Source organism: Antedon bifida, chromosome 5 (genome assembly GCF_963402885.1).
Source record: "Antedon bifida chromosome 5, ecAntBifi1.1, whole genome shotgun sequence".
NCBI classification, from domain to species: Eukaryota; Metazoa; Echinodermata; class Crinoidea; order Comatulida; family Antedonidae; genus Antedon; species Antedon bifida.
Window position 1 is genome coordinate 20,747,871 of NC_136230.1, and position 15,686 is coordinate 20,763,556.

Consider the following 15,686-nt stretch of genomic DNA (forward strand, 5'->3'; position numbering starts at 1 on the left):
TGCGTTTATTTTTCAGGTGAAAATAGGCATTTCATTTAGCAACTAAACTATAATAAGCCTCTCTGCCCCACCTCTGCTCTACTTTTTAAAATTATTAGTATGTATATTATTCAATAACAAAAGTCAGAGCCAAAAACAAGTTTAACACAAGCTTAAATTTTTTATTTACATCGCCGTGTACATACGGCTACGCCTTGTCCACATCCTGGAGGTATGTCGGTCGACCGGCGGCTATACTCTAGCTAGTAGGCCTACCTACTACTACTAGCGAATTTAGAAGAAACTATAGTCTACTAGACCTAGCCTACTTTGTAGTCTGCGTGAGTGATTTAGTGTGAGGATGTATACATCCTTTCTTCTTTTCACCTACAATCTTTGCAGACACAACTTGTGAAATATCGATATTTTCTACGACAGCAGCAGCTTGCAACACGCGAGTCTCGTGTATGATGGGTTTGTTTGTTTTGTTTAAGAATATTAAATTAAGATGGCGTGTCAGTTGGTCGGCCATTTTGCGGACATTTTATACCAAAATTTTATTTGTTTATTTCTCAGGTTCTACTAGGTATTTGAATCTAATATTTTGTGTGTTGTTTATTAACATTAAAAGGATTCAGTCATTTTTTGAATTGGAATTGCAGATATAAATTTGTGTAAAATTACATACTGTGACAAGTTCAAATCTTATTTAACTTGCTCCTTCTTTAATTGTTGACGTTATCATCATATGGCCAGTTCAATTTAAAAGGTCTTTTGCGTTGTAGTTCTAGTTCTTCACATTAGTCGAGCGTGTTACAACCGCTATTATGTAGAAAACACCAGCTAATGTCAAAACAACAGTTAACCGCTAATGTAGTGACCGCCTTCCAAAAAGCGGCCATCTCGTATTAGCAACCATACGTTTGACATTATGAGAAGTGGTCGCTTATGAGAGGTGGTCGATTATGAGAAGGGAGTCGCTTACTAAAGGTGGTGGTCGCTTACGAGAAGTGGTCGATTATGAGAAGTGGTCTTTTAAGAGAGGTGATCACTTAATAGAGAAGTGGTCACTTTAGTTGCTTACGAGAGGTGGATACTGATGGTAGAGAGATGCATTTGCATAAATTTAGACATAGGTTTGTAAAATAACATTTTTAACATTTGCTGGTGATAGTAAATTACATTAGCAGTGGATTGTTCTACATTAATGTTGTTTCAACATTAGCTGGATTTTTCTACATTAATTAGGGGTTGTAACAGAGCGCGCATCTCGATTCTATGCATCCAAATTTCTTCAACTGTTTAAAATGTTGTTGCTCAGATTATCTTTCGAAAGTTGCTATCTTCTTGTTTCATTTGTTTTCATGTTGAGGTGGGTCCTGTAATTTCACCTATGCTACAATGTATGTAGTATATATTATATACTATATGACACAAAATTGACAGAATTAAGCACTACAACATTATTTTCTTCAGATTGTAATGGCATAATCTTTTTCTGTTTGCAATATTCATATAACATGCTCATGACATTTGTTGACACGTTCAAGTCTAGTTTGATGCGTGTTTGTTTCATGAGTTTTTTGTTGTTGATTACTTTGTTATGTGGATAGAAAATGTATTTTCTAAACAAATTGATTTTATTGTTATTTTCAGACCAATCTAAGATAAGAAGTACTCTTTATGATTTGACTCAACATAAGTACTTTAAGAGATTTATTGCATCCATGGTGATATTGAACTTTAGTTTTTTGTCCATCAAGGTAATTTCATCACTAAGTAGTGCTCTTACTTGTTTATTTTCACTGTGTGTCCAGACCTCCCAACTTGAAAAAATGGGACATTTTATGAAATCATGTCAAAATTATAGAGGGCACTATAATATTTTGAAAATACACCAAACCATTAGAGAGCACTATTAAACAATTTTAAAATATTATATTTATAATAGTAAACATGGGTCAGACATGCCAATGGCAGAACATATCAATATAGTCAATATTTCAATTGTTATCAATGCATGAATTGATGATGTTTCTATTCTCCTTCTCTACATCTATAGTTAGTAGAAATTATAAATTTCTGCATATTTTTTTTGTTTTTCCAAAATGTCGTGAGAAATTCTATTGGGAGATGACTCGAAAATATCAGGAGACTCCCGTCTGCATTATAGGGAAGGTTGGGAGGTCTGTGTTTTAGTATATTGGAACCTATGTCTTGGTTTATTCGCTTAAAATAGTGTTTATGATCAATCTGGTTCAATTCAGTTTTTTAACATTAGAAAATATTAGACATAGACATATACTAGGTGTTTGTCAGGTGTACTTTTTTGTTTGTTTATAAATAAATAAATTCCTGTCATTTGATTGGACGGTTGTGGGTCACATACGGACTATCTAATGATCGTTAAATATTATGAAAAAAAAAATCTTTTCGTACGGAAACAATTTTTTAAGATAATTACTGTGATTCTGAACATGAAATCCAACAGTGCCACCTATTTTGGAGAGATATACATACTAATTTATACCAAAAAAACATTTAAATTAGCTTTAGATCATTTATGTGATTTTGATTAATTAATGGAAACAACTCTACAAGATGTGGAATCGTTGGAAAAAACAGAATTACAGTAGCCTAAATCAATTACAGTTGCCTAAATCAATTACAGTAGCCTAAATCAATTACAGTAGCCTAAATCAATTACAGTAGCCTAAATCAATTACAGTTGCCTGGCGAAGTTTCGTAATGGTATCACTGCCTTTCATTATTTGTATGTTATTGTTTGTATATGCCAAAACCAAGCAAAAAGTAAGCAACGCCGTTGATACAGCTGGCCTTTTTTTTTTCGTATGCAAGAACAATTTTTTTCATACATAAAAGCTGAAAAATAACATTGCACTGAGTTAAGCGTGACCCACAATTGTCGAATCAAATGACAAGAATCTATTTAGGTGTGTTATAATAATGTTTTGAGGAAAATATATTGAAAACATTGATTTTTCTTTTGAACAGTGGACAGATGAAGAAGATGAAGATAAAGAGAAGGGAACCAAGAATGTTTCATATTATCTAGCTTCATGTTCAGTTATATTCAACATTACATTTGCTTTAGAAGTTATTCTGAAATGCATCTCACTGAGTCCCATGGGTTATTGGCACAGTCGGCGCAATCGCTGTGATCTGATTGTCACCGTTTTTGGTGTAGTCTGGATATTCTTGCATCTCTACTACAATGTAAGACAATTTATAACAATACATTCAGTATTTAACATGTAAACAGATAGGGTGTGTATGTGTGTGTCAAATGATTATGTATTAAACCAGCATTCTGCAAACTTTTTATTTCGCGGCCTAAAATCCTCTTCCCGGGACCAACCTGGACCGAGGCAATGAGGCTAATATAAAAATAGTCTGCCACCCCAGCCCCACCATGGTTGGGGCTGAGGTAAGAGCATTTTAGACATTACCTCTAGATCCCCAGAATTTTGTTAGGGTAAAAAATTGCGCGGATCCTCCATCCAATCAAGGAAAAAATTCAGCGCAGCCTGAGGTTTCCCCTTGACACCATTTTACGTCGTCAGAGTTCACAGGATTTTACATTACATTGCATTCACCAGTACAAATTCATTACTTCTGAAACTTCTGGTCGTACATTTTGCGCAATTTCGGATCAAACCACAACTTAAGGCCTAACTACGTGACAAACACCATTAATAATGGTCGTATTAAACTGTACCTGTATTGACTTTGATATCATCAGGCGCAGATTCAGCGATTCATTGTGACTGTCACAAGATCATTGAATGGGGCGAATTCCCTTGGAAGCTTTGGTTTACAGAACAAGTTGGTTTGTTTTAATCATAAATATGTTAATCTGATAAGACGTAAACAATTGTTTTTTTTACATAATTGCTTTGATTTGGACAGACAATTTTATGAACCTTAAAACGATGCTTATTTTTGTTAATGAATCAAATTCACAGCTTACACATACTATAATATACAGTACATAAAATATGTTTTATATGATTCACAAAAATCAATGGATTTAATGCGAGGCTGTTCCATAAAGACCAGCTTGACAGAAGTAACAAATGTTTCAACTGTAATGAAGATGGTAACAAAGTTTCAACTTACGTGCAAAAAATTTGGAAATGATGGGCACGATGAAAAAGCCTGTACCTCAAAAAATAGACTTCCCATTGATCATCATGACACACAAGAATAACGAAAACAGTGAACAGCATAAGACAGCAAAACGTATTGCATCAATAGAATCACCATCACCCCAACCAGAGGTCCCGCTTTTTAAGCCAACCGCAGGGGAACAGTTTATCCAAGAAAAACAAAATTGTGAAAACTTCTACAACAAAGGAACACGAATCATAATAACAATAATGAATCAATCGTCGAAGAAAGTGAAGAAGAAGAAGAAACAAATGAAAACGAATAAATTCCTGGTCTCAGGCTCGCAACTAATAATATTCAAAGTAAAATTACATCGTTCATCAACTCAATCCGAAGCAAAGAACAATAGTCCAGAACACAATCAAGAACAAGAACAGACACCTTCAAAGACTTCCGACGAACAAGTTACTCAGAAATCATACAGCTGCTCGACATCTAGTGCTGTGAAAAAAACAGAAAAGAAAACGTTGTGCAAGGAGCAAGTCTTCTTAAGGTTAAAGACCCCTTCCCTGCAATTTTGGACGTTTTTTGGAAAATAATACATATATATCACTTTAAAAACATTAAACCATGTCATTCCTTGTCTTAAATGTACGTTTTATGGTAAATTATGATAAAAAGTGAGAAACAATGCACTACCTAAGTAGCTCGCGGCGATCGACCTCTCGTGGACGGTCTTAGGCCTAGCCTAGCTAGGCTTAGTTTTGTAGGCCTAGCTGGTAAACATCGGTAACGTACGAACATCGTACGCTAGATATATACCTAGCCTGACGTTGTATAGTTGCTGCATTAATTGTCTTTCTATTTTTGCCAGACTCCGTTGATACAAATTGGGGAAAATCCGGTATTTTCGCTGAAAAGTCTTCCATTTGTTTTGGCCTCACGATCGATCGAAAAGTGGGCGAATTACAGGTGAAAAACAAAAATATCAATCCACGCGCAATGCATTTTGGGATTTATAGCGGGCCGCTATAATTATTAGAATCGACTTATTTTTCACATTTTAACCGTTTAAAAACAAAATAAGTTATCGCAATAGGACCATATAGTATTATTTTTACATTAAATATAGTTTGTGATCTTAAATTAGATCTAAAAAACGTAGGGAAGGGGGCTTTAAGCAAGTTAAGATAAGCTCTATTACTTAAATTTGTTTGACTTAAATTGCCCAATTTTACACAATTGTAAAAAAAGAGTACATTTTAGCACAAAAAAATACATAGAATGAATAGAAAATCCAAAAATAAAGCCCTGCATTTAATATCATTAAATGCCAGAGGTATGCAAGGAAATTATAAAAAAAGAAAAGTGTTTAAATACTGTGAAGAGCAAAAAGCTGACATAGTATTTTGACAAGAAACGCATTTCGAGAAAAAAAAAAAAATCTAAACATTTATTGTGGAAAGGCGAAACATATCAAAGTTTCGGTATAACAAACAGTAGAGGTGTCCCTATCCTATTTAATGGGTCTTTCACACCTGATCCGGCACAGTTCCGGTCCGGCGAATTGAACTTCAATGTTTCGTTTTCACGACGCTCTATCTATGCGCCAATCGATACATCGATACAATCGAAACATTGACGCTTGATTGGATTTGCCAGCACCGGCCTAAAACCGTGCCGGAACAGGTGTGAAAGACCAAAGCAGGATTTGATTTAAATGACATAAAGTGCAGATATGTAGACGAGGAAGGTAGACTCCTCATTATAAGTATAAAATCATAATAACACCATTCTTAACTTGATAAATGTTTACGCCCCAAACAATTATAAAGAAAGGACAATATTTTTTAAGAAACTTGAAAATCGGATTGCTACTGTATGTGAATGAATATGTATTAATAGGAGGTTATAAAAGTGTGTGAGGAAAAGATTGGAACGAAAACATTATAAAATTAGACCAGGTTTTGCAACTATCAAAGCTTGTATACAATGCTAGCATTATAAGTGTACCTAAGTATGTTTTTTCAAAGGTAGAAAAAATTTTATATAGTTTTTTATGGGGTAAACAAAAAAAAAAAAAAAGAAAGAAAAACCCTTATAAAACCTATTACAGAAGGAGGGCTCAACATGACACACTTTAGCAGAATGGTTAATTCTTTAAAGCTTGGTTGAGACTGCTAAGTCCTGACCCGGGTAAATGGAAATGTGTACCAAGATATTATATGTATCCTTTTGAATACACGGTCAATATTACCCATGTTAATTTTGAAGCTCACAGAGAACTGAAGTGTGTGCCCGAATTTTATCAAGAAATGTTAAAAGTAACAGTGTACTTAGGTAATATTAATATTAAAAGAAGTAGAAATACAGCAATTGTGGGAAAATAATTCCATAAAATGTAATGAAAAAACAACATATTTCAAAAGTTAAGCAGGGTACAAAACAGTAAAAGATATAGTAGTAAATTATAGATTAATGTCATTGGAAGAAGTAATCACCAACCTTTCAAAACAACAAAATGGTCTGATTAAGTTGTTTATGTTAATAAATGCATTTCCTTCTGAGGAATAATTACAAATAATGAAATCAAAAGAGACAAGATAGATTTCAAGAGATAACAACTTTATTGTAAAAAGCACAAAAACTAATTTTACTATAGACAACTTATCAATAATATTTCAATTGCCCCATCTTGTGAATCGAAATGGGAAACACAATTTAGGAATTTAAATCTCGATTGGAAAGAAATATGGTATAACAAAGTTTATAGTATACAACATGTTACGAAATTAGCACAATTTAATTTTAATGCTGATACACTGTATATACTTGCATGTAAAAAACGTATGAAGACATGGAAGCTATCTTCTACAGAGTTATGCGACTACTGTCTAACTGTACCAGAAGCAGACAAACATGCTATTAAAGTGTAAAAGTGTTCAACTTGCATGGAATAATTTTAATTTCATGATTCAAGACTGCTATATATAGAAAAAAAAACAACGCTTCAATACGTTGGCCAAATTTTATAAGAGGGTATGTGCCAATATAACCAATTATGTTATGTTTTAAAAAGATATATCTCTTTTAACCATTTTATATTACATAAATGTTATAAACACATGTTGTTTTTTTAGCACATGTGTTTAAAAATGTAATCTTTGTATATCTTTGTCATGGAATGGAATAATGAATAAAAGTGGGCTACACCCACGGAAAAAAAAAAAAAAATATGTTTTAGATAAAAACCAAAATAACTAAAAAAGTTAGGCCTATCACATACATTTGCTTCGTACATATCAGCCACTTTTTATTGTTGAAAAGTTTAAGGGGAACCTCATGATGTTTACATTGTAGGACTACTCTTTGCCTGCCTCATCAACTGCGGTAGAAAAGAATAAGTATCCCAGTATGCTCTTCTGCGACATTGTATCAGCCAAATGCCTTGTACTACTGACTGTACTAATCATGCATTTGTATACATGTTCGCATGTAGCTCTGAAAAAATTAATACATATATGCGAATGATGCGAAGGTCTAAATCCATGCCTGGTCATCATATTAAAATTTCGCACAATGACTTTCTTTCATATTGTTTTTTTTTCAGGATCAACGTACATATACTATTGGATATGTGATTATTGTTTTTCGTTTTTTCACGATAACAGGCAAACATGTGAGTAAACCTAATAACCATCTATATATAAATTTACGTAAGGGCAAATTTCGGTAAATCGTGTCTAGCTTTTAGAATTTGATATAGAAAATTGGTACCTACTTTCGGTACTGATTTTACTAATTTTTACTAATAATAATAGTATACTAATTGATTTAGGTAAATAATTAATTATTGATGATTAAAATTAATTTAGGTTAATTTAAGGGGTGTTTTCCGAATGTGGTACACTGTCTGTGGTTGTTGACGCTGTATAATACGAGGATGCTTCACTGCATGCTATCTCCATTTACAATAATAGTTTTTAAATGCTGAATCTCTAGAAAAACAACTCAAATTCAACATCTTAATGATAAACTATTCAAAAAAGTTATAAAAAAATACTATTTTTCGCGCCGCGGCTTTAGCCAGCTATGTCCCAAGAGGACATACTCATTAAGAAGCTTTATCATCGCGGTAGCTATAGAAGGCTGACATCTTAAGAATTTGTAAACTCGACTATAATATATAGGTCCCAGCTGCTGGACCCAAAAAACGTCTTGGAAAAGAGAGTCTATGAGGGCTCACGGTTGAACGATTTTGGATTCTCGCCCTTTGATTGGTTGACGCGAATCAATAGACTGCGGAAGAATTTCTCACTTGTACAGCCGTGAAGTCACGTTTTCATTCTAGATGGTATTCAGTTGCATGTAAAAAAGTAATTTTCTGTACTGTTTAATGCTTGTTTTTAGTTCTTTACAATTATGATTATTAATTATTATTTGTGATAAGTCTTGTTTGTTTTTAGCCTACGCTAAAGATGTTGATGATGACTATCGTTGTGTCTATGGTGAAGAGTTTTTTCATAATAGCTGGTCTGTTCCTTTTAATGACTGCCTATGCCTTTGCTGGAGTTGTCTTGTTTGGTAAAGTGAAGTATGGTGAAAGTCTTAGTAGGTCAGTCAGCTTTGTTTCCTATAATAGTAGACTTTTAGATTTTTACGTCGACTGCTACCCTATTACGTCATTTTTATGATATGCGCTTGCGCTAGGCAACTGGTATGTCGACTGGCATATTTGAGCACTTGTTCAATGGCATTTTGACGTTCTCTTTCTGACATGAGTACCAGTGGACATATGATGTCTGCAAAAGTTTACCAAAATCATGGCCGAGAATGGTCGCGAGAATGTAGTAAAGTGCATTTCAATCAAATTATATTTCCAAACTGTGAATTATTGATTTGTCAGAGCAGATCCCAAGGTCATTACGTCATACGTAAATGTCTACTTAATCTAAACTTAATCTAAATGTTTATATATCTCTCGACGACAACAGTCGACTACTACTCATGTGGACCGTCGTGTGCACGTTCACTCAATCTAAAAGTCCCTAATGTCTACTTCCGGACAACAATTTCAAAATAGTAGACATTTATTTTTTGTTTGAATAATGTAACTTTTTTCAGGGTAATATACAAAATGCAGTAACATAAAATACACAAAAAGGAAATTAAGTCAAGATAAATAACAATCTATTATTGTTTTGTGACAGGCAAGCAAACTTTGAGAATGCAACTAATGCTATTGCAGCTCTTTTTCGTATTGTAACTGGTGAAGATTGGAACAAGATTATGCATGACTGCATGGTATGTAACAATTCCACAATAATAAAGTTCCTTTATCACAGTATTTGATTATCTGAGTACAGGATATATACACCTCCGACACACATGTCTTATACATATACAATTGTTTATAAAACGACGTATCCAGGCAAATACCTGTATTCTGACTAACTAACTTTCCTTCGGGATCTTACTTTCGCTAGTAACAGGCCACTTACTACTATCATGCCTGAAAGCCATCTGCCTAAATCAGGAGTACCCATAGTACCTGTTTCAAACCCACATGTCTAATTGTTAAGGAGAATTTTTGACTCTGTTGGCGAAAAAATGTTTTGAACTGTCGTGTTTTATTCCGTTCATTAAGTCCGTCAAATATGTGCATTCAGCCATACTGTACCAAATCGCAACTGACACGTTGCAAAGCATATCCTGCACAAGCAGGACTTGAAGATAAAAGGCCAAAGTATAAACATACAAGTTTAAACAAACTTGAAGTAAAAATTGGACATGGAATGAAATTAACTATATTATGGTAAAGGGTAATTATGTCCACTCTAGGTGGGTATTGGTAAAATCAAACAAGAGGACGCTGAGTTCGACTTGCCAAGATATGCTATCGTAACAGACTTTGATCTGGGAATTCTAGGCTATTTTCTTATATTTTCCAAGTCTGTGTTACATGTTCTACAGCTTAAAGGTTATTAACATAAAAACAATGGGCCCAAAATAGACCTCTGTGGTATGCCACACTTCATTTGGCATTGTTTAGATGAAGCACCATTACCAATTGTTTTTTGATTACGATAAGATAGGTAGCTTTTGAACCAGTCTATAGAACTAGTGCTGAGTGAAAAAGTATTAACTTTTTAATAAGGATATCATGATCAGTGTCAAATGCCTTCTTTAAGTCTAACATAATAAGGCCAACATATTTCCCCTTGTCTATTGCTTCAATCCAATCTTCTGTTACATTAATAAGGGAGGATGGAGTAGAGAAGTTTGGTCGATCTTTACTCTATGATAAGATTGGCAAAATTGATATAGGTCAGTAGTTACAGGGCTCAGTATTGAAGTAGACACAATATTTCAGTATTGAAGTAGACACAATATTTCAGATTTACCAGTCATGCATTGATTAATTAACTATTGAAATTGGGAAAGGTTTTGAATTAAATCAAGGCTATCAATAAGTGTACAGATTATGGATGGTACCTAAACTTTTGAGGAAGCCAATTGGGCATTCGAAAATGAGTTTTAGAGGGTTTAGAGGGCGGGGACTGATGGTGTTGCAACTATTGGTAAAACCTGTGATCTGGACAAGCTTAACGTCTTGTTTGTTTGCCTTAGTACAAGGTATTATCTTCATTCATGTTTTCAAGCAAAGACTTAATACACTTTTTATGTTATTGGTAACAGGTGCAGCCCAATGAATGTACACCAGGAGACAATTTTTGGGAAACAGATTGCGGTAATCCTGCAGCATCACTATTTTATTTTTGTACCTTCTACCTAATTATTGCTTACATTGTCCTCAATCTATTGGTTGGTAAGTATGCTATCATGCAAAATACAAGCATGTTTTTAAATCTTAATTTGAATTCTATATCCCAACATGCAATCACATAAGCTCAGCCCACTTTGTAAACAAATTGTTGTACGAAAATCTTAGTTCTAATTTCCAAAAATCTTATTTCTGTAAATTAACGTCAAACAAAAATGTGTATCAAATGATTGTAGCAATACAATGAAGAAAAATAGTACATTAAAGTTCTACTTTTGTTTATTTGTTTAATCAATAAAAAGAATTCTTCATCTAATAAATCAAAGGCATGAATTAATTTAAATATATGATCTGCAAAGTGTGTGTGATTTATATTGTATATTTACATTCTTAAACTGTTTTGTCTCTAATTGATATAAAAGTGAACAAATGTTAATGTTACTTTTATAAGGTGCGCTATCAAATATTTCAAATTAACAATCTATAATTTCATGTTTTTTTAAAGTGTTACATGATACTTTAAAATAAACACTTATCAGTGGAGGGATAGTTAATGTCCACAATCCAACCTACATCAGCGTTGGTGCAAATTGGTATTTTATGATATTGTAGGTTGGTTTTGTGGAAGTTGCTTATATTGTTAATTTCCTGGTGAAATAGTTTCTCTTTTTGTTTTTTTGTATGATTTGTATATGGATGTATTATCCGAAATAAAGAAAATGAATGTATAGTTCACATCCCAGTAAAATCTCTATTCTTTTGTACATGAATGATGGGGATTCACCCGATATTTTATAGCAGGCATTTGATTCATTTTTTTTTGTTATTTCTGTTACACATTTTTAATTTATGTACATTTAACTTGTATTATCTGAATTTCATGAAAATCTCATCATTCCTTTACTGTAGTGTCATCATCTCTCATTTTTAAGTGACAATGTTTTTCAGAAGCATAATCAATCTATTTTATTTGAGAATCTACATTCCATATTAAATCTATTATTTCACAGTTTCAAAACTGTGTCCAGTGTGCAATCTTGGATATTTCACACAGAATGTAGTGACTTTATTCCACTTCATTCTTTTCATCAGTTGATATATATACAGAATTATTATTGTTAGTTTTTAAGTTCAAACTTTTCATTCTGTCATTAGGTATCATTATGGAGAATTTCTCATTGTTCTACTCAAGCGAAGAGGATGCATTGTTAAGTTATGCTGACATTAAAAACTTCCAGTCAACATGGAATATGGTAGACATAAACAGACGGGTATGCTAATAACAATTGATTGATCCTTGTCAAACAACTCATTTAAAATTTTGGATCTTAAAATAAACTTTAATTACAGAGATAAATATTGTGAAAATCCGTCTTAGTATTCTTTTTTTCAAGATAGATTAACTCGAAATTTCATATTTTCGAGATAAATTATCTTGGTAATCTGTTTTTCTGAAATTCGTATTTTGGAATTACATTTTCCTATGTATTAAATTGGAATTTGGTTTTTGTTGGTATTTTATTTAAATTTTAACACCAACTTCAATGTTTAAAAAATGTTTAACTTCAATAAGATGTGGTCGTTTTACTTAGGGAGTTATTCCAGTAAGTCGTGTAAAGTTTGTTTTGCGTCTTTTGCGAGGACGCCTTGAAGTCGATATGGAGAAAGACCACCTAAACTACAAACACATGTGTTGTGAAATTGAGAAGATGAGAAATGGCCAAGATGTCAACTTTCATGATGTACTTAGGTAAAATACCTATACCAAAAAAGTATAAATGCAATACATTTTTTTAAATTTTTGTAATTACCTATTTAAAGATGTATTGTCCCCCAAAAACATGAAAAATGAAGATTTATTAAATCAGACTTTGAATATGTTATTTTGTAGTTTTAATAAGGTTAATCACTTCCGTAGAAAAAAAACATAAAAAAATAATGTTTTCACTTATAAAATGACAAAATAAATGCTTAAATTCAACCAAAAACCCCTTGGCTGGCAGCCAATTTGACCATTTTTTGCTTTAAATTACAGGTTTTTCAGGTAAATACATTTTTTGGTCAAAGTGGATAACTATTAGGTGAAATTAAAATGGTATATTCAACAAAAATTTTGTTAAGAATTATTTTTTCAGGGGGACAATACATCTTTAACTAATTGATTTTAATAGCAGTATTTTGAATTTGTGTATTTAGTAGTCAAGGTTAGAATAGAAACCCCAATTACTTCATGTACCATTTGGTCTGCCTTTCTCTCTCTACCCTTGTGATGTCCATGAAATATGACCATATTTATGTGTCTGTTACTGTCAATGTGCAGTGCAGTCCAGGTCTTCAAGAAAACAATTCCATTGTCAAACACTGTATATCCCAATCAATCGCAGTCAAAAATACAAAAAAAAATACATGATGCCTCATCTTATATTTGAACCATTCACTATGTTTTCCATCGTGCCTCACTGTGCAGGTACACATACATTTCTTTAATAATGTTTAGATATTTTTCTGTTAATCCATAATTTCTCAGGATTTCCCATAGCGTATCTTGATGAATGCTATTGTGAAAGACTTTTCAAAGTCTATGAAGTTTAAGTAGACAATGAATCCAGAACAAAATATTTCCTGTTATTGATAATAATGTTATCCCTTTCTTCCATTCCATTTATGGATTTGTCAAAAGCGTTTGATATTATCGATCCCAGTATTCTGTTGATCAAATTGGCACATTATGGTATAAGAGGTATCAGTTTGAAGTAGTAGAAGTAGAAATTTACATAAATGATATAAGTAGAGCAAATAATGAAATAGACATAATAAGCTTTGCCGACAACACAACATGCATAAAAAGGGGAGATGACCCTGAAATATTATACAATATTATGAATATTGAATTAGAAAAAAATAAATGTATGGCTTAAAGAAAATAAGCTGTTATTGATTGTCAGCAATAAATTTTTAGAACTACCCAAAAGTACTTTGACAAAAACCAATTTGAAATAAAAATGAATAATGTATTATTACAGAGGAAAGAAAATGTGACATTTAGGTGTCATTTTAAATGAAAATCTTTGCTGGAAACATTATACAGCTTATTAGCAAAAAGGTGTCTAGGGCAACTGGAATACATAACATTATAGTATTACTTCACATTCAATATGGAAACTTGATATGGGGTAATACATATCAGAGCACGTTAAAAGTCCTCTTAAAGCTCCAAAAAAGAGTTGTAAGATGCATTACTTTCTCCAAATTCAGACAAGCCTCAGAGCCATTGTTTAAGAAACTGAAAATATACATTTTTCACAAAGTAAATGTCATAGGATTTATGGCAAATGTAAGATTCAAAGAATTACCACATCATATTTTAAATATGTTTAGTTACTGTGCCAGTTTTACTCATAACCTCAGAACAAAATTCCCTTCATGAGATTGACTTGCAGTAAACAATTTATACACATAACATATATGGACCAAAATTGTGGACAAAATTCACATGTACTGGCTGAATATTTTTGAAAGAAAATAAATGTATAAATAAACACATTAAAAAACACTATATATTTCTCACTTTTATTTTATTTATTTTGTGTGTTATTTTTATGTTTTATGTAAAAAGGTCCTGCAAAAACAGAATTCTTTATGCAGGATCCTTGCCATCAATTATATAGTGTAATAAGTTATAAAGAATGACTAAATAAATGTGAATGAATGAAAATGAATGAATGAAAAGTATTTTGCAGCTAAATTCTCATTGCACTTGTTTGTGTGAGAGGAGTGGCGTACCCCTACAAACATACAGTAGAGTCTGGCCTAAATGATAAATTAAATGGAGATAGGAACCAAGTAGCAAACAAGCTTCGGTTTCCACTTTACCTTACCTTATACCTTTTTTTATTTCTTTAATGGATATTTCTTGCATGTTAATGTCCATATCCTTGATGTCTTGTTCTGTGAACAAAAAACAATTAAAAAATAGAGAATTTCACAAATAAATCTACAAAATAATACCTTGACTAATTTGATATTGGCATATTTCAGCATGTTATCCTACCGTACTGTGGATATACGTAAATCTCTACAGCTAGATGAACTAATGGCCAGAGAAGAACTAGAATTTAACATTGAAGAAGAAGTAGCGAAAGATACAATCCGAAACTGGCTGGAAAAATGCATAAAAAAACGCAAGACTGTAAGTGCTGTGAATTAATTCTTAAAATTTACAATATTGAAATGAAAGCTTTGAAATGACTTTTCTTGTCTATATACCATGTCACCATCCCAGCTGAGATATTAATATGGCATGAAGAGAATACTATTATTCCTCTTTAGCATACTGTATGGTGTGGCATATACAAGAAACATAGATTTAGTTCAGTAAAAGACTACTGTAAAACACCTCCTTTGGGACACCCCCATTCATGGACACTTTTTATTACTCTGGTTACCCGAGTCTAGGACTCGCTCATCTTCTCCTCTTCCTCCTCTTCTATCTGGACACTATTGAGCCAACTTTCAAGTCCTACTAGTTCTTTACGCTACGGCTCTGAAACATGGCATGCATATACTAGGGTAATAGGTGAACAAAGCTATAGAGAGAAAATGTTCGTACTTCAACCAGATGCACAATTATGACGTCTTAAATATGGTACCAATCGAAAAAATTGTGATTTATAAAGTACTACTCCTCCCTTATTCGTTGTAGTATTGAGCTGGGATTTGGCATGGGTATACTACAGGGACATGTCCTCAAAGCTATAGAGCCGGATTTTTAAATTTCGAACCGGATGCAGCC

General features: G+C 32.8%; 1 protein-coding gene across 6 annotated transcripts in view; it reads left to right on the forward strand.

Annotated features, from left to right (window-relative positions):
* Positions 1 to 15,686, forward strand: part of LOC144843561 (sodium leak channel NALCN-like) — a 57,579-nt gene that overhangs the window by 37,563 nt on the left and 4,330 nt on the right. For 5 of the 6 annotated variants that reach the window (XM_078700387.1, XM_078700386.1, XM_078700388.1 and 2 more), the window contains 9 exons: positions 1,636 to 1,742; positions 2,995 to 3,216; positions 7,721 to 7,789; positions 8,577 to 8,725; positions 9,321 to 9,414; positions 10,810 to 10,939; positions 12,050 to 12,165; positions 12,487 to 12,644; positions 14,933 to 15,083. In XM_078700387.1, coding sequence (XP_078556513.1) covers positions 1,636 to 1,742; positions 2,995 to 3,216; positions 7,721 to 7,789; positions 8,577 to 8,725; positions 9,321 to 9,414; positions 10,810 to 10,939; positions 12,050 to 12,165; positions 12,487 to 12,644; positions 14,933 to 15,083 — 1,196 coding nt within the window. Of the gene's footprint in view, positions 1 to 1,635; positions 1,743 to 2,994; positions 3,217 to 7,720; positions 7,790 to 8,576; positions 8,726 to 9,320; positions 9,415 to 10,809; positions 10,940 to 12,049; positions 12,166 to 12,486; positions 12,645 to 14,932; positions 15,084 to 15,686 lie in introns of those variants that run through there. The other variant, XM_078700392.1, reaches the window with a different exon arrangement.